General features: G+C 50.2%; 1 protein-coding gene across 2 annotated transcripts in view; it reads left to right on the top strand.

Annotated features, from left to right (window-relative positions):
• The window catches only part of LOC116952521 (P2Y purinoceptor 4-like), a 31,296-nt gene extending 8,544 nt beyond the window's left edge, over positions 1–22,752 (top strand). The window contains exons 2-3 of one of the 2 annotated variants that reach the window (XM_032971931.2): positions 4,628–4,749; positions 12,578–22,752. In XM_032971931.2, the coding sequence (XP_032827822.1) occupies positions 12,839–14,059 (1,221 nt within the window). In that variant the 5' untranslated portion in view covers positions 4,628–4,749; positions 12,578–12,838 and the 3' untranslated portion in view covers positions 14,060–22,752. The remainder of the gene's footprint in view (positions 1–4,627; positions 4,750–12,577) is intronic. The other variant, XM_032971930.2, reaches the window with a different exon arrangement.
• Positions 22,753–23,468: the final 716 nt, after the last annotated feature.

Genomic DNA, 23,468 nt, shown 5'->3' with positions numbered 1-23,468 from the left:
GCCAGTGACGATTATCTGAACCGGTCCTGGGCCTCCCCTAGGTCGAATCAGTCTCAAATGAGTACCCGGTACGGTGGGTAAACATCGCCACTGCGGAGACAAAATCAGTTGGGCGTGGTGCTGGCCACCCACCCTGTTGTGTACCGTGCCGGTCCTCATTGGTGCTTCACTTAACAACACTTGCCCAAACAGTCTGTTAAGGCTCGGCGGGGGATATTTGTCTTTGTGTGTGGCCTGGGTAAATAGCCCACCCTGCACTGAGTAACTGCTCGCCATCAATCGATGGTAATGCCCGGGACACTGAATGTTATCAGCGGTTTGGCCATGACTCCACGGTGCCCTGTTTCCCGAGTCACGGACACCCAAACCGCGGTCTCAACCGACGTGACGGGTCCGGAACGATGGTAGGGGACGTCCGGGTCCAAACGCGCCCAGCAACAGTATACGGCCGGTGCTCGCCTAGAGCCACCCACATGGTGCGAAAGAAGTTCAACGTACCTGCGTGCGTACGTTCGTACGTACCTGCGTACCTGCGTACGTACGTACGCAAATTGTGGCGGCCTTCGCGATTGTTGTCAGAGGGAAGTGGGTGGGGTGGGGGGTGAGGTATGAGCAACGGGTGATCTCACCCCGATCGATCGATAGATCAATGGATTTTATTTATGGCCCTGTGTGTGAGCGCCCCGTTTGAGACAAGTCTCCTTTTGTGAGGGACAGCCAAAGTTACGTACAGTGCACGGTGAGAGATTTTCACCGTACAGCGAGCAAAGCCTCTCCGAGTCTCAAAAGTCTTTTATTTTTTCGGAGGTGCTACTGCACGCGAATGTTTGGCCAGTGCCTTTATTTAAGGATCATATTTGTTTGGTTTTGCCGAAAGGGAAACCGGAGTACCTGGATGAGACCCTTCCGGGCATATGAGGTGGTGATGCTGAAAAGTACGCACGGATGGGTTCGTGAACCCCGCTTTGCACCACCAAGTGCAGGACTAAATACACATTACAGGCCGTGTTATATCCACTGCTGGATGAGGGCCTCCCCAAAGCTGTCGCCATCCTTCACGGTCAGACGACGCAACAATTTATCCGGCTATTCAAAGAATTACATCAACAAAGCCAAGTGACGCACCACAAAACGTAACGCGTGGGTGGTCGCAGGCGATATCACGATTCATAATTGATTCATGCGTTAGGCCGCGTAATCATCTGGACGAATTTGTGTCAAGAACCCTCCACCACCCGACGTGGCCAAACAAATTTAATTGTCACGCGGTGTAGAAGCGTGTCACGAAGCTCCAGTCGTTATTGTTTCAGCTCACTCACCAACGAAGTCGTTATTGTATTATCCCTCTCACCGATTAAGTTGTCACCGTTTTTTTCTCGTTCACCAGCGAGGAAGTTGTTGTTTCAGCTCACAGGTACATCTCCACACGTACTGGGTGCACGTGTGACTGTGGTGGCAGGACACAAGCAGAAGACCGGTAAAAGTTGAAAGAACTAATTCCCACGACAAAATTGAACAATTAGATCCTCCAATATAATTCGCTGAGTAGGAGAAACTCGATCGTGAACTCACCGAAAGTCGGGACACAAAATTCACTCTCACATTTAACGGCCACACATTTTTCATTTTCATATTTAACAGAGCTGCCGACCATCATTCTTCCTGGATCGATGCAATGAGCAGCACTCGAAGGGAAAGTCACGAGCCATCATAATTCTTTTCGAAAACCACATCACCGCAGGTGTCCGACACACACGCACCGGACAATGTGTACTTTTAGTCCATGGGCCGGAGTGAGACTTGGTACCACCCAAAGGTATCGGAACGTTCCTCGTACCCGACCCGATATAATTATACGGCCAAATATTATGAGTGGATTACTTGATGATTCCACTACCCATCATTCACTGGTACTTTACTGGCCACGTGAAGAAATTTGAACGGCTCGAGTTAGTTGGCAAGTGGGTAAGTGGTGAGGGTCAGATGAGTGGTGAGGGTCAGGCAAGTTGGTGACTGGTCAGGGTCAGGTGAGTGATGAGGGTCAGTGAAGTTGAGTGGTGAGGGTCAGGCAAGTGGGTAAGTGGTGAGGGTCAGATGAGTGGTGAGGGTCAGGCAAGTGTGATAAGTGGTGAGGGTCAGATGAGTGGTGAGGGTCAGGCAAGTTGGTGACTGGTCAGGGTCAGGTGAGTGATGAGGGTCAGTGAAGTTGAGTGGTGAGGGTCAGGCAAGTGGGTAAGTGGTGAGGGTCAGGTGAGTGATGAGGGTCAGGCAAGTTGGTGACTGGTCAGGGTCAGGTGAGTGATGAGGGTCAGTGAAGTTGAGTGGTGAGGGTCAGGCAAATGGGTAAGTGGTGAGGGTCAGATGAGTGGTGAAGGTCAGGCAAGTGTGATAAGTGGTGATGGTCAGATGAGTGGTGAGGGTCAGGCAAGTTGGTGACTGGTCAGGGTCAGGTGAGTGATGAGGGTCAGTGAAGTTGAGTGGTGAGGGTCAGGCAAGTGGGTAAGTGGTGAGGGTCAGATGAGTGGTGAGGGTCAGGCAAGTGTGGTGAGTGGTGAGGGTCAGATGAGTGGTGAGGGTCAGGCAAGTTGAGTGGTGAGGGTCAGGCAAGTGGGTGAGTGGTAAGTGGTGAGGGTCAGGCAAGTTGAGTGGTGAGGGTTAGGCAAGTGGGTAAGTGGTGAGGGTCAGATGAGTGGTGAGGGTCAGGCAAGTTGAGTGGTGAGGGTCAGGCAAGTGTGGTGAGGGTCAATGAAGTTGAGTGGTGAGGGTTAGGCAAGTGGGTGAGTGGTAAGTGGTGAGGGTCAATGAAGTTGAGTGGTGAGGGTTAGGCAAGTGTGGTGAGTGGTGAGGGTCAATGAAGTTGAGTGGTGAGGGTCAGGCAAGTGTGGTGAGTGGTGAGGGTCAGTGAAGTTGAGTGGTGAGGGTCAGGCAAGTGGGTGCGGTTCAAGTGAGGGGGGTGGTGAGGGTCAACAGCTATCATTTGTGGCCAGGTCGCTTCACAAGTTAATACCTCAGTGGGGGCTTTAGTTGGCAAGATAAAAAAAACTGTTTAGTTTTATCTGAATATATACTTTAAGTTATTTGTTTACCTTGCCTACACTTTGCACTCATGTCGTTGTTTTTGTACTGTTTTGTTGTTGCAACGTTCTGATCCCAGCTCCGACCGGACATTTGTGGGGGGGGGGGGGGGGAAGAGCTTCATAGCTCATCGGATTCCTCGAGGATAAACAAACATCCTGAGTTGATGACTGGTGGTGAGTGCCAGGTGAGGAGAGTGGTGAGTGTCAGCTGAGCGGTAGGTCGCCCCGTTCCCAGGACCATTGTCACCCGGGGGGGAGGGACGCTGTCTGAGTTATTTTTCCCCCCAATGCGCCGTCCGACAGGGCCGTGTTAGAAGGACGATGCTCCACGATTTCTGTTTAACGCCACCAAGCCTCCTTTCATTCGCGCGTCCCCTTATCGCCGTCGATGTTTGTCTAGAAATCCGATTTGTCTGTTCGTATCGTTGTAAGTTAGGGAGTCCGTTGCGCTCGCTTTATATTTTGCCTCGTATTTAGTTTTTTAATTCATGCTGTACGTGCGCTTTTACGACCGAACAGTCCCCAACCCCTTCCTTACCCCCCCCCTCCGCGTTTACCCCCCCCCCCCCCAATTAGCCCCCTCCCCCCGTTTACCCCGCCCCATTTAGCCCCCCCAATTAACCCCCTCCCCCGTTTACCCCACATTTAGCCCCTCCCCCATTTACCCCCCTCCCCCGTTTACTCCCTCCCCCCATTAAGACCCCCCCCCCCGTTTACCCCCCATTTAGCCCCTCCCCCATTTATTCCCTCCCCCCATTAAGACCCCCCCCCCCGTTTACCCCCCCATTTAGCCCCTCCCCCATTTATTCCCTCCCCCCCATTAGACCCCCCCCCCCCTCCCCCGCCGCACTTTGAATGTCCCCGATCGTGTCGGTTCTCGGGAGCTAAGCAGGTCTGAGCCGGGCTAGTGCTTGGATGGGTGACCGCCAGGCGCTTGCCAGGTGCTGTAGGTTGCGAGTGAAAGGCTGTGAGGTGCCACCAGATGACGACAGCACGGCAACGGTCCGAGTCTGCATTCACATTGAACGTTTCAGAATTGAATCGTAGCCGTTGAGGACAATTTGGGCCGTTGTTCCCTCGTAACTGGTCGGTTCTTTACCGGGTACGCCAATCTCCTCCCACGTGCGAACTCTCACCACTGTTGGCGATAATCGTCATCGACATGATCAACAGAATTTGTAACGCGCAAATATTTTGCGAATCGGGCGCAGTGTTCGATAGGCAACTCGGTAGGCGCGGAGTCAGAGCTCAAAGCTCCTCGTACACCAACCTGGACAGGTGACAGCCTGGATAGGTGTGAGCCTGGGCAGGTGAGAGCCTAAACCAGCTGAGAGCCTAAACGGATGAGAGCCTGAACGGGTGAATGTTGGACAGGTGAGAGCCTGGACCAGGTGAGAGCCGATACACGTGAGATCCTGTACAGGTGAGATCTGGACAGGTGAGAGCCTAGACCAGATGGGAGCCTGGACCAGGTGAGAGCCTTGAGCCGCTGCTTGAAGGTGGATGACGGTGCCTTGATGATGATGATGCTGCCGCTGTGCGTGGTGCAGCTACGGAGAAACGCCGCTCAGCCAGGGGCATGGTGCTGGTTCTGGGCGCCAACGCGCGGATTGTCGGTGGTGTGCCCGTAGGGAGCGGCTGTTTGCTGTGGTCGGCGGAGTGAGGAGCAGAGGTACGGCGGGAGGCCTTGAGCAAGCGCCCCGGTGGCACGGGTTGGCGATTGCGTAACGTCTCGTTGATTTATGACCAAATATGCCAATGCTGGACTCGGCTCAAACATAGCCTGGAGTGAGGTTTTCCTGGATATATATTACTGGCATTAATATCGTGTTGGGAGTCGCTGTTTTATTCTCAATGTTTAAACCCGATGTACCTTTGTAAAAATAGCCTCCTGGTCTCAAATATCGAGTACCTAATCATGAAAATGAATAATAATAAGTAAGTCAGAGCCCTTTGTCAATCCACTGCTGGATGAAGGTTTGCCCGTGCCGTATCGGTCCTGCCATCGGAATATGGAATTTCCAGGGAGGTTTGCGCAACACCGGCTCAGATGTAAATTGCGACTGATGTTAGCCTGGGCCACAAATAGAATGCGTGTGAATATGTTCATTGGGCGGTGTGCAAATCATTGCTTCACAGCTCCACCCTAAATACAGGTATTGCCACTACCACTTAGGCGGTTAAACTCGGCGTGTTATTGTTAAATGTTTCTGCCCAGGTGCTAACTGTCTGTATCAATCGTGACTGATTGACTACTTTGAAAGATTTACTCGTTTTGACAGGCATATTGTTTGGCTAAATAAACTAACTCAACACGCTCGTCATTTGAGAACTATTCAAACTATTTTTGTATTTTACCCGGCATGGACCACTGAGCTGTATCGAGCTCTTTGTCAGAGGCGACCTGGCCACAAATGATAGCTCAGCAACGTGGCTCATCACGTGGAAATGTATAGCAGCCAAACCCTCTTAAATGCACGTTGCTAAATGTGGAGGGGAAGACCGCAGAACCCGGAGAAAAAGGCACGGCGACCACAGCAGGCGTCAAGGTCGAACACACAACCTCCTGTGTACCAGGCGAGGTAGTTCGCATCTCGCCACCGTGGCGCCCCGTAATTGTACATAACATACAACGCGCAGTAGGCTTTTGCGACCAGTATTATTCATAATAAAGGCTTTTGGGTTAGATAGAATTATTATAAATGTGTCGCAACCCTCCACCACCCGACACGGCCAATCAGTAACAAAATGTGTCACGTTAACAAAACGCCAATTAGTTACTTCTTCAGCCCACCGGTGTGTTTGAAGGAGTTAATCCACAACATTTAGAATTTGAATACGACGTTTCGCTGGTAATTGCATCCAGCATCTTCGGGCGATTTGCCAGAATAGTGAAGCCATTCACCTGCATTCGGTCTCAAATAGAGCAGGAAGACGTTATCATTGTTGAACCGCATCAGGTTTCAAGATCAGAGGCGGAGGTGGGATGGTATTGCAATTAGGTAATAGATCAGTAATCAATCACTTAGCATGTGACTGCTCTATAAGGAATTGCAATATGTATTGTGTATTACTTTATACGCTTCCAGGCTGCGCTGAGTCTGTAGTTATCACAGCGGTTGAAATTATTTGTATTTTTCTCAATTTCGATTGATTCTCAAATTAGTCTTGGCCAGTAATAATAAGTTTTGCATAACACTTCAACGTTATCAAAATCAATTGAATGTCCTTGTTGACAAGCATGTACGTGCCTATCGACGTGACTTCACCAAAAGACCCAAATAATATCACTTAAACTACTTGATACACTGGTAAAGAATACAGGTTTACCAGAAGATATTCCAAAACTAGCTGACCATTGTCTAAATAACACTTATTTCTTATGGAGAGGTGACTTCTTTAAACGAAAGGAAGGAGCGTCAATGTGCTCTTCTTTGTCTCCTGCTAGGAGGTTGTGTTAATAACGCGATCTAACCCAAAAAACCTTTATTATGAATAACATACGACGTTTTGGGCAACGACCCTTCTTCATTGAACATAAATGCAAGCGCTGTGGAGTGAGGGATGAAGCGTGGGGGGGGGGAGAGGGTTTTAGCAGGAGGGGGGCAGTAGGGAGGGGGAGGCAGGGCCGTAAGATGCTCGGAGCAAGGCGTGCAAGCACAGGTCAAATTGCTCGCAGCACCGAGGCATTTTCCGCGGTGGCAGTTCCGGAGGCGCTCTTCGCGCAGAGAGGCGAGGTGGCAGCGGATATCCCGTGGCCCACGGCGCCCGTTTATTTACGCAGTGCGTCTGGAATTAGGTCCACGTGGCGGTACCACGTGGCCGGCGTAGCCGCCGGCGTGCAAGGGGGTCGGCAAACCTGCCCTTCCAGAGCCGCGTGCGGCTCCTTGTAATGACTGCAGTACAGGCTCTTGAAATATTGAGGGAGGGGGGTGGGGGGGAAGGTTAATGTGCCGAATTCGAAAAAAATGGCTCTTCTTGTTATGGTGGTTGCAGGTCCATGACCATGGGAGTCAAGTTTACCATGGAGGTCCAGTTTACAATGGGATTACAATTTACAATGGTAGTCCAGTTTACCGTGGGAGTCCAATTTACAATGGTAGTCCAGTTTACCATGGGAGTCCAAATTCCAATGGTAGTCCAGTTTACCATGGGGGTCCAGTTTCCTACGGAAGTCCAGTTTCCAATGGGAGTCCAGTTTACCATGGGAGTTGTTATTATTATTCGTGTGTCACAGCATTACACCGCCGGGCCACATTCGCAATTGGGTATTTAGGGCGCGCGCACGCACAGAGAGAGAGCGAGCGAGCGAACGAGGAAAAACAAACTCACGAAATTAGCCGCGAGCCATCGCCGCCGCCAACGGCGGCAGCGGCAACGCAGAACGACGGCGCTCGTCTCGGGTCCGCTCGACGGAATGACATTGCCGAACGTTGCCGAGGCCGCGTTTGCACGCCGAGAAGCGACGACCGCCACGGGGGGACAAGGTGACGAGAGCGATTCGCCAGGTTTTGCTTGCCGCACCGAGGGGGAGAGCTTCCGTCTTCTGCTACAACGCGTAATATCAACGGGGTACAATTGTGTTGCTTGGGCACTTGTTGGTTGGGACGGGGGTGTGGGGTGGATTGTGTATCGTTGTTATTCTTGTCGTTTGGCTGGTCGGTTGGCTGCTGCAAGGTTTAGGGTTTCGCCATTGTCGTTTCAGAAAAGCGTTTTTTTTCTACTTTTAAAATTTGCGCAGCTGTCCGCATTCGCCGTCCGCCAGACGCGGGTTTTTTTATCCTTGAGTCGGCGCCAGCTGCCGCTGCTGCTGCTACGACGGCTGGTGGGCAGGTGCCGGAGAAAGTGGGTGAGTGGCCTTGTCGATAGGTACGTCGGTGAGACGGTTAACGCGATAGGTAAGTTGGGTAGATGGATAGGTGGTTCAGTGGGCCGGTACATGTACGGATAAGTGGTTTTATAAGTCGGGAAGGTGGGTGGGCAGGTAGGTAGTTAATTAGGTAAATAGGTAGATATGTACGTTGGTAAGTGATATAGATAGGTGAGTGGGTAGGTGGGTGGGTATGTAGATAGTTGCGTGGGTATGTAAGTAGATACCTGTGTGTAAATTTAGTTAGGTAGCTGTTCGCATAGGTAGATAAATGGGGAGATAAATAGGTAGGGGTATGAATGAGTTGGTGCGTGTGAATGTAGGCAGGTGGCTGCATAAATACGTGGGTAGGCATGCACGTTGGTTATACCACCAACACTGTGGTTATACCACACCCTGGTGAAACCAACACACCCTGTGGTTACACTAGACTGTGGTTACACCACACCCTGTGGTTAAACCACGCACCGTGGTTAAACCACGCACCGTGGTTATACCACACCCTGTGGTTACACCACACCCTGTGGTTAAACCACGCACCGTGCTTACACTAGACCAGGGGTCACCAAACTACGGCCCACGGGCCGGATCCGGCCCGCGACGTCAGTCCATCAGGCCCGCCGACGGTACTTGAATTTGGTTGATAAAACGTATGGAACACGAGACGTTGTGATGCAATTTAAATTTAAATGTTTAGAATACTAGGAGATCTTCGCGCGTGCGGAGACCTCCTGACTGCTATGTTCCTTAAATTTACTATTTAAAATGTAAAATTATTGTATCTAGATTTTCTTGTTCATTCAAATTTTTGCTTATTTCGCGCCATCCCAAGTACTTCCCCGGCTCGTGGTAGCTCCGCCTACGCTCTGACGTTACCATGGTTTCCATGGCAACGTCATGGCAACACGTTACCGTGGTTGCCATGGCAACACACACAAACACGCATCTTTCCCGCCCCAAGATTTTCCAGCTGTCAACACAGGTCCGACGCTCCAGGAATATTTATTTATTTATTGTGCGGCCCACGCTCGTCATTCTTTCAGTTATCCGGCCCACTGTGAAAAAAGTTCGGTGACACCTGCACTAGACTGACGATCCGAACTCTGCACCCCCCCCTAAATTCTATAACCTTCGTCGGGGCTCCCCCCCCCCCGTATCTGCAGGGGCCCCACCACTTCGATGTCCCCCCCCCCCCCGCCGGCTGCGTGGGGCCAGGGAACATCTCCCGCACCGCCGCCCAGCGCGATCATTCACGCGCCCGCGCAAGGGAAGAACCACCGTCCGTTTGACCTCCGCTAAGCGGTGACAGGGTAAACAGGGATAAACAAGGCCCCATTTCTTTTGTGTCTCCATTTTCTCTTTATTTTTTGTTCCTTTGGGTGGCTTTTTAAATATTTACCAGGGGTCACCTTTTTTACGGGACGCCATCGTCCCCGGTTATGAGGACTTAATGATGAGCAGCAGCTGCTGCTGCTGCTGCGTATTTGGTACGTGCGTGGGTGTGTGCGCGCGTGCGTTTGTGCGTGGCAGTGTAGAGCGGTCAGCGCGCTGCGCTACGAACCCGGCGGCCTGAGTTCGATTGCCGCTCACGGCCAACACCGGTGACGATTATCTGAACCGGTCCTGGGACTCTCCTAGGTCGACTCAGCCTCAAATGAGTACCCCGGTGCGGTGCGTAAAAAGATCGCCACTCGGGAGACAAAGTCGGCTGAGCGTGGTGCTGGCCACCCACCCCCCCGTGTGCCGTTCTGGCCTTTGTATATGCTCGCTAACAGCACTTGCCTCAACAGTCTGTTTAGGATATACGGGGGATCTTTGTCTTTTTTGCGGCATCTCGTGGAGAGATCATTGTCACTTGTCTTGCCTGGTTGAATTTTTTTTGGTGTGCGCGTGGCTGCTTTGTGCCCGTTGTTATTGACGCGCGTCGAGTACAGACACCGGGGAAAGAGCAAAGTGGGATGTGTGGGAGTTGGGCAAATGTGGCCTTGACATTGCCAAACAGAGCCTCACTCTTGCGAAGGAGATTATTAACAAGAACGAGGAATGCCCAAAACAACAACAACAACCACCAGAACACCCAACACGGCCACCAGAACACCCAACACTACCACCAGAGCACCAAACACTACCACCGGACCACTCACTACTCCGCAGAACTACGGCTACCACCCAGTACCATCCTGCTGGTCTGGGTACGTGCTGCCCGATTAGGTAATAGAGGTTTATTGCATTGGGCGCCCCTGAGCACTGTGTCTTTGTTATTCATCTTGCAACAATGCGCCTTTGTGAGAGGATAAAGAGGAGCGCGCTGGCAAATGCGCGTGGCGCGGGAGGGGGTATTCTGCGTAGAGCTCGCAAGCGGAGAATCGCCTTTTATTCTTTCCGCCCCCAGCCGAGAAAAAGAAAATGAAATAAAAATGCACGACATTTAAAGGTCGCGTTGCACAGCACTACCAAGCCAAAAAAAGTTTGGGCTTGCGGGAGAAGGAGGCCTCCCCGCTCGCGGATGCAGAGCCCTGGGTGATGCAGATTTCAACATTCGTGCACCAACCGTACACGCGGTTGTCACGAGAGAGAGACGAAAGGAGAATTCATCTTCTTGGTTCTTTCGGTAAAGTCACGTAGAATGGAGACATATCAATATAATACATAATGTTAGCGCTTACATTGGGCTGTGTATACGATATTATACAATGTAGTTTAGATTGGAAGGTATAACATTGTAATGTATAGTAGTCTAGTTTATGGCATAGCTGTAACGCAACACAGGACAGAGCACCGCATCGTGGCTGTTTCTCCCCCCTCCTCCGTTCCGAGCATAGATGGACTCGTCCGTCTGAACAAAGCTCGTCGCTTTCCGTGGTGCTAACGTTGAAAAAAAAAGAAACCGCCACTTTTTTCGACATAGAATTGTAATGTATAACGACTTATTGTTAGTGGGCTCAGCTGATTGGAGAGTATATTGAGTTAATTGATAACATTGATGTAGTTTATATTGTAGTTTTTTTTTATCAGTTTACTATATGGTATTCATTATGTAGTGGAGTAGGCAGGTGTGCTGGGGAAACTGCTCGAGTGTATTGATCACACGGACAGTGTGGGGTTTATCTGGGGTCAGCCTGAGGAGACAGCGGAAAGAGTGGGGTCGTGTGAGGACAGCCAGGTGAAGAGGCTGGGGTGATGAGGTAACGGTCGGGCCAATTAAGCTAGAAGGGCTGTGATTGGTTGGTGTTGTTGCTGGGGCCGAGGAGGCGTCGAGGTGTCTGGTAAAAGGCAGGTGGTTGAAGACGCGAGGCGTGCGGAGGCACGCGGACCAATTAATTAGCGATAATGAGAATGGGGACAAATTGGGGGGAGACAGAGAGAGATGGGGAGATTGGAGTTGGGAGCTGTGCGGTGAAGACGTGGAGTTCGGAAACAGAGTTTAGAAAGGAGTTGGAGCATAGTGGTAGCGAAGCTGAAGCAAGACGAAGCAGTTAGCAGTGGAGTGAGCATAGTGATAGCGAAGCCGAAGCAAGACGAAGCAGTTAGCAGTGGAGTGAGCATAGTGATAGCGAAGCTGAAGAAGACGGAGCAGTTAGCAGTGGATAGCGCGTAGTAATAGAGGAGCTGGAGACGAGGTGTGGCGGAGACAGAGAAGTGAGATTGGGTTTCGCTGTGTGCGACGACGCTGTATAGCGGAGGAGCTGAGGAGGATAGCCAGCAGTGGAGAGAGCGTAGGAATAGAGGAGTTGAAGACGTGTGTGTGCGGAGCAGAGCGACGTGCTGCTGGGAACCAAGGTGGTGAGCGAGACGGGCGAAGCATGGCGAGCGAGCCGCGGTGTCCGGGATACGGCGGAGTGTGGAGGACGTGTTAACGATGAAAATAAAGAAGTGGTTGAAGAAAGGCAAAAGTTGTTCGTGTAAAGTTCACCACTACTATTATATAGTGTAGTGTATGCCCAGTTACTTTATGTTAATAGCTCAACTTATTGAAGAATATATTGAGTACATTTATTATATTGATGTAGTTTATACTGAGTTCTTTCACATCGGCTTATTGTATGATAGTTGGGTAGTTGCAGATCTTTAGCGTCAATATACTAAATGTCTCTGTTGATATGTAAACTCTGACTTTAACATAGCTACTTCCATGACCAGTTACATGCTAATCCCTCACACTAACATCATGCTAATCTCCCAGTTACATGCTAATTTCTGACTTTAACACCCTGCTAATCCAACACATTAACACAGCTACTTCAATGCTAAATTCTTCTGTTGATATGTAAACTCCTTTGTCAAGGCGCTCTGCTCCTCCCACCCAGCTTAAAAGACGCTGCCAAGCTTAGCAGTGTTCATTGAAGCGCTGTCGTCCCGACAGTTCTGTTCCTTCACCTGAAGAAGGCTGCTTGTGTTGTGGCCGAAACGTCGTGAGAATTTTATGTTATGTTTTATTTTTATCATTTTATTTCCATTCTACGTGACTTTACCGAAAGAACCAAGAAGATGAATCCCTGCAGTCACGAAAGCTTTAAATCGAAAGGAGAAGTCGTTTGAATCAACTTCCTACTTTCCCCCCGCAATTGCTTTTGTGCCCTAACGTCCGTCCATCTGCCCGTCCGTTCCCTTCTCTCTTGCCCGTCCACAGTGGCGCCAGTCCACGCCGACGGCCCGGGACGTCGCTCGCCGTCATAACGTCGACAGCCGCCAGCGTTGAAGTTGCGCGGAGGAAAGGCGGTGGGGGGAGCAAGCGAGGAGAGGGGGGGCGGACAGGCTAAATAGGCGACCGATCCGGGTGGTGGGAGGCGGGGTGCGCGCCTCTTCTCGACGCGACCGCAACGACAGCAGCCGAAGGGAGGTGCCGGTTTTGGGCGGCCACGGGGGTCCACGTGAGCCCGTCGCCGCAGACATGAGCGTCGGCAACGGGAGCGACGCGGCAGCGGGGGGCAGCCTCTACGACGACAACTGCACCTTCGACGAGGAGTTCAAGTACATCCTGCTGCCCGTCTCCTACAGCCTGGTGTTCGTCCTGGGCCTCGTGCTCAACTGCCTCTCCCTGTGGATGTTCATTTTCAAGATCCGCCCGTGGACGCCGGCGACCGTGTTCATGTGCAACCTGTCCGTCTGCGACACGGTGTACGTTGTGTCGCTCCCGCTGCTCGTGCACTACTACGCGAACCGCAACAACTGGGTGTTCGGCGAGTTCATGTGCAAGGCGGTGCGCTTCCTCTTCTACAGTAACTTGTACGGCAGCATCGCGTTCCTCACCGTCATCAGCCTGCACCGCTACCTGGGCGTGTGCCACCCAATCCGCTCGCTCTCGTGGCGCAAGAACAGCCGGGCGCGCGTGGTGAGCGCCGTCACCTGGCTGGTCGTCATCGCGCACATGGCGCCGGTGCTGTTCTTCGTCTCCACCAGCCGCTGGGGCAACGAGACGATCTGCCACGACACGGCCAAGCCGGAGCTGTTCGACAACTTCGTCGCGTACAACCACGTGCTCTTCGTCACCCTCTTCGCGCTGCCCTTCTCAGTCATCCTCGTGAGCTACGTGGCCATCATCCGCACGCTCCGCCGCTCCGCCACGTCGGGCGTCCGCACGTGGACGGCGTACAAGCGGCGCTCGCTGCGCATGATCGTGCTCGTGCTCGCCGTGTTCGCCGTGTGCTTCGTGCCGTTCAACGTGACGCGCACCGCCTACTACGTGCTCCGGCAGCAGGAGGCCGCCTGCGCGACGCTCAACGCCATCAACATGGCGTACAAGATGACGAGGCCGCTCGCCTCCGTCAACAGCTGCCTCGACCCGATCCTCTACCTGCTCGCCGGCGACCTGTACCGCCGCAGCGTGACGCGGGCGAACGCGGCCCGGTGCACGCGCCCCGGCGGCAGCGAGCCCTCCAGGGTCAAGAAGTCGTCGTCGTCCGACGGCGAGGAGAAGAAGGCGAAGGCGATGGAGGCGGAGAAGGGGCAGGAGAAGGCGAAGGAGATGCCGAGCTTGGAAGGCGGCCCGGCGGGAGGCGCCGGCTGGGTGGTCGAGCGTGGGGCTAACGGAGGCGCCAACGGGACTCGCGGCCAGCCGCACTTCAACTCGAGGGTGAGCACGGTGAGCACCGTGGACGGGAACTTCATGTGAGAGAGCCGCGGCGTTGCACAGAGAGACACTGCCGGGGTGGTGTCGTGGGTTGGTCGCTTTCTTTTTTTTGCCACCAGGTAAGGCCCACCGAGCTACGTAGCTCTTTTCCAGAAGCGACCTGGCTATCACAAATGCGAGCTCAACGAAGTGGCCTGTCACGCTGAACTTTATAGCAGCCAAATAGCCTTGCACACCCACGACCTCCTGTACACCAGGCGAGGTAGTTAACATCTAACCGCCGCAGCGCCCTTGCTCTTCGTGCCGCTGCCGATGCACGGAGTCGCCCCGGGGACTCGACCGGCGTCCTCACAAATTCGGGTGCCAGGCTGGGTGCAGCCTGGACGGGTGTCGCTGCAGGGCCACTGCAGGGCCGCGACGTCGGCAAGAAGGAGAAGTGGAGCAATATTCATCGTTCTGCATTGTGCTCCAACGTCTATATCCCCCCCCCCCCCCCGCCTTCACCAACCCGCACTGACCAGGGTGGTGAAGTATGGTCAAATAGCCCCATCCCCCACGCCCCGCACAGCATGGGGGGGGCGGCACGATGAATGGGCGGCACGTCCACACGAAGCGGCCGCGTGCCTGCGGACGTTGTCGAATTACGACGTCGGTTTATATCGTGGTGTATATTTCAGTGTGAATACCGTACATGTATAGTTCATGTATATAGCGCGTGTGTCATATGTGTGGTGCGTGTGTGAGTGATGCTAACTGGAGCCAAGTTCTCGGTGGGTTTAGAACCACACGTGACGTCGGTGCCGCTGGGGTTGAATGCAATGAAAACTTGAAAACGGACTCCTTGTGTTTTATTGGGGTTTCAAGAAAAACTCGCTCACGACGACAGGTCTGAGCCTAAATTTCAAGTGATTTTTTTTAAAAAATACGCTTATTTAACAAATGTACAATTAATAAGACTGTGACCAAATCGCCCTATCCCGTTAAGACCGTAGAAGTCTCGCTGGGGTTGTGAGCCTGGATAGTGCTGCATTTGGCGAGCGCAGAGATGCTGCGATGATATTTGATGATAATAATAATAGACAATTGAGTTTGTAACGATCCGGTGTGATGTGTTGCTAAATATTGCAAGACAGCTAATATTATGGCCTTAACTCGTTGGTTTTTTCGCAGCCTAATCTTATGATTCGTGATTGATTTTTTTTTTGGGGGGGGGGATTTAAGCCACTTAATTATCTGGCCAAATGTGTATCGTTAAGGCCTCCTGCAGTTAAATTTGGTGGTGAGGATTTATGTTCAGCTTGCCAGCCGCTGAGCCCAGACAAAGTTGATAATAATTGGCGCGTCGCGACACGTTTCATTTGCTCGGGCTGTCTCGGTTGGTGGAAAGTATTGACAACACGCAAATTTGCTCAAGTCCTTGTTTACGTGGCCTCACCCAAAGATAATTGATTGCGAAATTCATCAGAAGTCTGTCCATGGTGTAGGTGTCATGTTTGTCACAATGCATCCACTTATATTTGTGTACGTGTGTACACATGATGGTCATTTAGATCGTCATGCGGTCATACCTTGTACTCGTGTACAGTTCATAACACATCGGAGAGCTTGTGTTTGTAAAGTGCCATATGGTGGAGTCGATGTCAAACATTGACAACTCTGTGAAAGGCAACTTTCTCACGTAATTTAAATGATTTTACAATGACTTTACCACAGCCCGTGTAAGTTGGAGGTTCGAGTTATTGAATTTAAACGTGGTCGGTATTTTTTGTCGTTGCGATTTTTAAATAGTGCGCGAGATGCGGTTAATTTGTTGACCTCAAAGGGAGAGCAGTGAGAGCAGTGAGCACTCTTGACGAAGCGGCGTCCCATTGAAGTGCAATTCACTTGGTCCATCATCACCATCATCAACAACAACAACAACCCGTCATTCACCACCAAGTGGCGGTGGCGTCACCAAGACACTTGTGCCAGGCTATGTGCACGTTGAGGCCACGTGAAGTGTCGAACGCCTGCTGGCAGGAGGTCACAGGGCAGACCCAGGTGCCACAGGTCGACTGACTGAGACGACTGGCTGATGCACCACCTGTGCCCTCTACTGTGCCAACCTGCTGTGCTTTTGCCACCCGGCGCTCTGCTCGTTGTGAGCGTCGATTCTCTGCCCTCCGTTGTTTTTGGAGGATGACTGCCTCCAACTGCCCAGTAGCGTCCTTCACGAGCCTCCTCCACTGAGGCCGATCTTGACACCGCTGGTACCAGTCATTGGCAAGTCCACTCAGCTCCACATCCTCCTGTACCACATCACTCCATCTCTGTTCTAGCCCGTGCCCCGCCCGTTTAGCCCCCTCTATCCGGCCGAACAAAAGCTGTTTAGGCATGCGGTGGCTGGTTATGCGGGCAACATGACCCAGCCAACGCAGCCTTGCCTGCCGGAGGAGCTCACCGATGGGACTTTGTCCAGATCTTTCAAGGATTTGTGAGCTCCTCACACAATCCAGCCTGGTTAAACCCAGGATGGATCGTAGGCAGGCCAGCCTAAATATTTCTAACCGGCGAAGATGTTCCATTAGGGGGGTCCACGTTTCGCAAGCGTAGAGAAGGGAGGAAATGACCATGGCCGAGAAGACCTGAAGCTTTGTGCGGAGCGACAGACCAGGTAGCTTCCACACAGCGTTATGCAACCGATGAAAAGATATTGCCGCTCGACTGATTCGGAGTGAGACCTCTGCTGTCAAACCGGAGGCGGTCATGAGCACACTGCCCAGGTCCACTCTCTCCACAACTGCACCATCATCATTACCACCACCATCATTACCACCACCACTGTCATTATTACCACCATCATTACCACCATCATCATTACCACCACCATTACCACCACTATCATTATTACCACCATTATTACCACAACCATCATCATTACCACCACTACCATCATTACCACCATCATCGTCACCACCATTATCATCACCACCACCATCATCAACACCACCATCATCAACACCACCATCATCACCACCACCGTCATCATCGATGTCCCGAGGCTGTCATCCCAGTCTGGAAGAACTCTCCGTCTGGCTCCTCACTCCACTCACAGCTCAGGTCGCTTCCTCGCCACACAAACAGCCGCTGTCCCCCCCCTCTCCCCGTGAATGATTCTAAAGCTGTGGAGAATAATCTAAGACTACTCAACTATTTATTTTATCTACCAGGTAAAGCCCACTCGGCTTTTAGCTCTTGTTCAGACGCGACCTGGCCACAAATGAGAGCTCAACGACGTGGCTTATCACATGGAAATGTATAGCAACCAAATGCTCTAAAACACGCGTTGATTCTAAATGTGGAGCGAAAAACCGGAGGACCCGGAAGAAATATCCATGCGAGCACGGGGAGAGAGACACGCAAACTCCAAATACAGGATGCTTAAAAAAATGTTAACACTTATATGGGACTATCGTTTTTAGTGGAAGAGGAACGCATAATAGACTGTAACATGATAACAAATGTAATGTTAACAGCTTCACAAAGTCAAAGAGTCTCCCATTTGTTTGCCATCGTTGTCAACACGTGGCCTGGATTCTTCTCCAGGTGGTCTCCACATTTCTTGTGGTATTGTTGCAAATTCTCAGAAGTATTAAAAAAACTAAATTGGAAGCACCCTGTATACAGGCGTCAAGGGTTCTGATTGAACCCACGAACCCCCTGCATGCAAGGCGGGAGAGATAACATCTCTCGCCACCGTGATCTCGTGAGGGCGGTGGATCTTTATGATTTTTCCTATTTCTATTTTGTTCAGTTTTAACACACAATTCAAGTAAAGGACTGCATGAATCGTTTTCATCGTAATGCGTTATAACAGAGCCTACACCCTTGGTGCAATACTGTGTTCGCAGCGCAGCCGTCGCCAGTTTGTAGAGGAAAGACATACAAACTCGACACAGAACGTCACCCGATTAGAGAATCGAACCCAGGTCCTCCATGCTGCGAGACAACACATGCCACCACTTGCGCCACCTAAGGCAGCCTCCATTCTGGATGTTGTGTTATTAATTTCTAAACGTGGAATGTTTACATGTTTTTTTCTTTGCATTGTACTTGCATACCCACAACACTCACCGGTCGCACGTTGTTAAGCCTCACAGGTTGTCTGGGCGACTCCTGTTAGCGAGGGCCTGCATGGCATTCAAGGGGTGAAGTGTCGTGGTCAGGCTCCACACACCGGCTTGCATTTGTCTCCACAGCGCCGATGTTTACACGTTGCAACAGTTGCTCGTTTAAGGCTGAGTTCACCGTGGGGAAGCCATCATCATGAAGGTTCTGTGTGTGATGTAACAATAACAAGAATAGGTTTTACCCGTTCTGGCAATAAAACAAGGTTTTGAGATAATAAGAGGGGTTTTCCCCTTTTTTCTGGCAACAGAACTGAAACCTTTTTACAAGGATTCATGTCTGCATTAACCACAATACCTGCAGTCAAAATGCAAACAAAAAACATACTATGATAATATATGCATTGTCCTTGAAACTGATTGGTCCACACCAAGGGACGACTTTCTTTTGAACCTCGACCCAATTGGTGCTCGACCAGATGATGCATTTTGACAGCAGGTATTGTGGTTAATGCAGACATGAATCCTTGTAAAAAGGTTTCAGTTTTGTTGCCAGAAAAAAAGGGGAAAACCCCTATTATTATATTTTGGTACTGGCAAAGGAGGTCTAATAAAGGTTTTGAGATGTTCAAAACACCAATAGAAACCTTTTGCAGGGAATCATTGATCACCCCGAGATGTGACCAGGGTTCTACAATTAATGGCTCTCCGTGGTTTTGTCTCAGACGATGCTTCTAATTCTGGGAAGGAAACGATGCAAGGTGGTTTCTGGAATGTGAGACAAACTTTCAATTGTTGGAAGGCTGTGGAAAATCGTGTTCTTGAATGTCAGCATCTGAGATGGTGAATTCTTCACTTGTGCGGCAAAGTATAAAATGCACGAGGTATGTATGTAACGATGCGTCGATCCACGGATTGATATTTTCTCGTGGTATGCGACTTGTATAAGTTTGATGTCATTGGTTTAAATGAGGCCGTTCTTTTTATTGTAAAAAAGTCCATTTCGAGGGTGGTGGTGTTGGTGGTGGCCCAGGATAATGTGCATTATAACTCCTCTTATGTAACATTCAAGAATAACGAACACGTGTCGAGTAAGCCATCACATAATCATCTTATTTAACAGACGCACACAAAAAATATAACTTTTACGAAAACTGTTTTATTTTTAACCATTTTAATGTACACGTCTCAACGTCGATGCGGATAATATTTTTTGACATTTTTGCCTTTTTACTGTAAAAGAAAAGTGTGAAGTGTTATTTTTGTTGACAATGTTGTGCTTTTAACCCCATTAACTGCACTTTCAAACCACAGTAAACGTGACTGATTTTGCACGCGCGTCGATGGATTTATGATCACCGTGTGGCGCGATTAACTTAGCACAACGGGACACGGTGCGTTTCTACTGAGAATAAGAATGATTCATACATTGTATCTTATGGGGACCCGTTTTGCCGGTGTCGAAATAACTTTTTTTTTTAAATGCGTAGGCTACGTGGCGCTTTATTGAATGGAACACCTCAGCCATACGCTCAAGGGGAAAGGAGTGGGAATTCGAGACCAGATGGTCTCCCCTCCTCATACAACACCTGAAATAAGTCAGCAGGATTGAGAGGGTCGGGAGAGAGGGGACCGAGGACAAGGCGCATCACTACTTCAAGTGAAACGGGAAGCCGTTTAGGTCGCCTCTTCACGTGATTTTTTTGTTACTTTCTTTATGTCAGCTGTGTTTCTGTTATATCCCTCTCTCGCCTTCTCATCCCTTCCACCTTGCTTCAAAGTGTTCTTATTCTTGGTTCTTTCGGTAAAGTCACGTAGAAGGGAAACAATAAAATAATAAAAATATAAACAATACAATTCTCACGACGTTTCGACTGAAACACAAGCAATCATCAGGTGTGAAAACCACAGCAAGAAAATTTGAAAAAAGTGGCGTTTTTTTAGTTTTTTTTAATTTTATTGTTTCCCTTCTACGTGACTTTACGGAAAGAACCAAGAATATGAATCCCTGCAGTCACGAAAGCTTTAAATCAAAGTGTTCTGTTACTCTTTCGGTTAGGCAGCGGGCCCGTTTCCCATCTTTATATCCCCTGCTCGTCATAACCGGTTTGGCTTTATGTTGACGGCGTGATCCGTGCGTCACGTCGTGATGTACCGGGGGCCCGCCACGCCACGCCGCCTCAATTTAAACAAAAAAAGTACAGGCTTTACCCTAATACACGAGGTGTTCAAACACCAAATAAACACACGCCTATTAACCACACGTCATGCTTGTGGTAAAACATGCAAGCAAACGTGCTTTGATGATGATGATAATAATAATTGTAGTATTGTGCATTGTCTTTTAAACTGATTGGCCTACACCAGAGGCAGCGTCCGCTGTGGCTTTGTCTCACCGGACGGTGTTGAGATCAGAGAACACCAAAAGGCGAACAGCACAAAGGCAGTGCAAATATCAAAGCATTACTCCTTCGACCCGAGCTATTCTGCTATGCCACAAGCACGCGTGGTTAATGCAGACTATATGGCTACTGGACATTTGTGTAAAAAAAAAGCCTTAGAGCTCATATAATTCCTCCGGTATGAATAAATACTTTGTTCTGATTTGGTGTGTGAAGATCATCGCACCTCCTGTATTTTTGCCGGAAAGCGTAAAGCCTTTTCATCGGTGCATAATTGATTGGGTTTTGCCGCTACGAAGTGATCTCACCATGTCTGTTGTCAATTCGAATCCCACCACCACCACCCGACGTGCAGCCAAACGAATCAAATTGCCACGCGCTCAAGCACTGTTGTACTTTCAGCTCGGCTCACCGCGTGCGTTGAACAATCCTCTCGACCAAATTCAGCATCGGTTAGATAAGCGACGTTTCGCTGGAAGCGAGAGGGATGACTCATAATTCGTTTTCACTCTTCAACTTCCCAAGACTTGCGGTTGTTTGCGATACATCTGTGTGAGTGTGTGTGGTGGATCTGCCAGTCATCTCAAGTCAGTCAACCCAGGCACCCATGGACACCTACTGGGTCTGTCCCGTGAACTCTTGCCAGCAGCGAGCCTTCGACAGTTCACGTGGCCTCAATGTGCACATGGCCTGGTACAAGCGCCGTGGTGACGTCACCGTCACTTAGCGGCTGTTGTTTCTACATGTGTACGTGGCACAGTAGGGGGCCCACAGGTGGTGCATCAGCCAGTCGTCTCGGTCATCTCAATCAGTCGACCCGTGTCACCTGCTGGGTCTGCCCCGTGACCTCCTGCCAGCGGGCGTTCGACACTTCACGTGGCCTCAAGGTGCACATGGCCTGGCACAAGCGTCCTGGTGACGACACCGTCACTTAGTGGCGAATGACGGTTGTTGTTGTTGTCCTTGTGTACCATACCGATACACTGCAAGGGATAACAAAATATTTTAAACAAACCGGAGCGGAGTTTGCAAACTCTGGGGTAACGAGTGACACGGCTTGGTAACAGCTCGTTCGGCGCTTGTTGCAGAGCTTCCCGGTTCGATATCAACGGCCACCCTGGATAATACTGCGGGGTTTTAATCACAAAACAAATAAAAATACCGAGCGAAAAATCACTCAATTCGGATTACACGTAGCAAACATCGCCCCGTATAATCACCGCCGTTCACTACTAAATCGTGGCCGAGACATTACAGCTCTTGTGCCAGACTAGGTGCACGTTGAGGACACGTGAATAGTTGGTGGTGCCGCCGTAGAACCAGGCATTGTGGATGAACTGAGACGTCTGGCGGACACCGCCTCCTGTGCCCCCACAGTTTTTCCACATCGCTGTGTTGTCTCGCTCGCCCTGGTATACAGGAGGTCGTGGATTCGATCCCGACCCTGACGCTTGTGTATGTTTGGAGTTTGCGTGTCTCTCTCATTCCCACCGTGTACGCGTGGATTTTTTCTCCGGGTCCTCTGGTTTTTCTCTCCACAGTTATAAACAACTTGCGTTTCGAGAATTTGGCTGCTATAAATTTCCACGCGATAAGCCACTTTGTTGAGCTGTCATTTGTGGCCAGGTCGTTTCTGAAAAAGAGCTACATAGCTCAGTGGGCCTTACCTGGTAAAATAAAAAAACTATATATAGTTTACTCTTTGGTTCTTTCGGTAAAGTCACGTAGAAATAAAAATATATAAATGATAATAGAATACGGCACAGAGGTGTCTATGTGTGTGTCTCTCTCTGTGTCTCTGTGTTGTCTCTCTCTGATTGTGTGTCTGTCTGTGTGTCTATGTGTGTATCTCTCTCTGTGTGTATCTGTGTTGTCTCTCTCTGATTGTGTGTCTGTCTGTGTGTCTACGTGTGTGTCTCTCTCTCTCTGTGTCTCTGTGTTGTCTCTCTCTGCTTGTGTGTCTATGTTGTGTGTCTCTCTCTGTGTGTCTGTGTTGTCTCTCTCTGCTTGTGTGTCTGTCTGTGTGTCTATGTGTGTGTCTCTGTGTGTGTCTGTGTTGTCTCTCTACTTGTGTGTCTGTCTGTGTGTCTATGTTGTGTGTCTCTCTGTGTGTCTCTATGTGTTCTCTCTCTACTTGTGTCTCTCTGTGTGTCTCCGTGTGTCTCTCTCTGTGTCTCTGTGTTGTCTCTCTCTCTCTCTGATTGTGTCTGTCTGTGTGTCTGTGTTGTGTGTCTCTGTGTGTTGTCTCTCTCCACTTGTGTGTCTGTCTGTGTGTCTATGTTGTGTGTGTCTCTCTCTGTGTGTCTCTGTCTTGTCTCTCTTTGCTTGTGTGTCTGTCTGTATGTCTATGTGTGTGTGTCTCTCTGTGTGTCTCTGTGTTGTCTCTCTCTCTGATTGTGTATCTGTCTGTGTCTATGTTGTGTGTCTCTCTCTGTGTGTCTCTGTGTTGTCTCTCTCTGATTGTGTGTCTGAGTGTCTATGTATGTGTCTCTCTCTGTGTGTCTCTGTGTTGTCTCTCTCTACTTATGTGTCTGTCTGTGTGTCTATGTGTGTGTCTCTTTGTGTGTCTCTCTGTTGTCTCTCTCTGCTTGTGTGTCTATGTTGTGTGTCTCTCTCTGTCTCTGTGTTGTCTCTCTCTGCTTGTGTGTCTGTCTGTGTGTCTATGTTGTGTGTCTCTCTCTCTGTATGTCTCTGTGTTGTCTCTCTCTGCTTGTGTGTCTGTGTGTCTATGTGTCTCTCTCTGTGTGTATCTGTGTTGTCTCTCTCTGCTTGTGTGTCTGTGTGTCTATGTGTATCTCTCTGTGTGTATCTGTGTTGTCTCTCTCTGCTTGTGTGTCTGTCTATGTATCTCCGTGAATGTGTTTTGTCTCTCTCTCAAATTTAGCATTCTTTGGAAGAACGTTAATCAACCAGATAGGATGTTGACTGTTGTCTTTAGCCGAC

Source organism: Petromyzon marinus, chromosome 47 (assembly GCF_048934315.1).
Source record: "Petromyzon marinus isolate PM22_M1 ecotype Great Lakes invasive population chromosome 47, UKy_Petmar_22M1.pri1.0, whole genome shotgun sequence".
In the NCBI taxonomy this organism is placed as follows: domain Eukaryota; kingdom Metazoa; phylum Chordata; class Hyperoartia; order Petromyzontiformes; family Petromyzontidae; genus Petromyzon; species Petromyzon marinus.
This window is presented reverse-complemented; position numbering and strand designations above follow the sequence as displayed.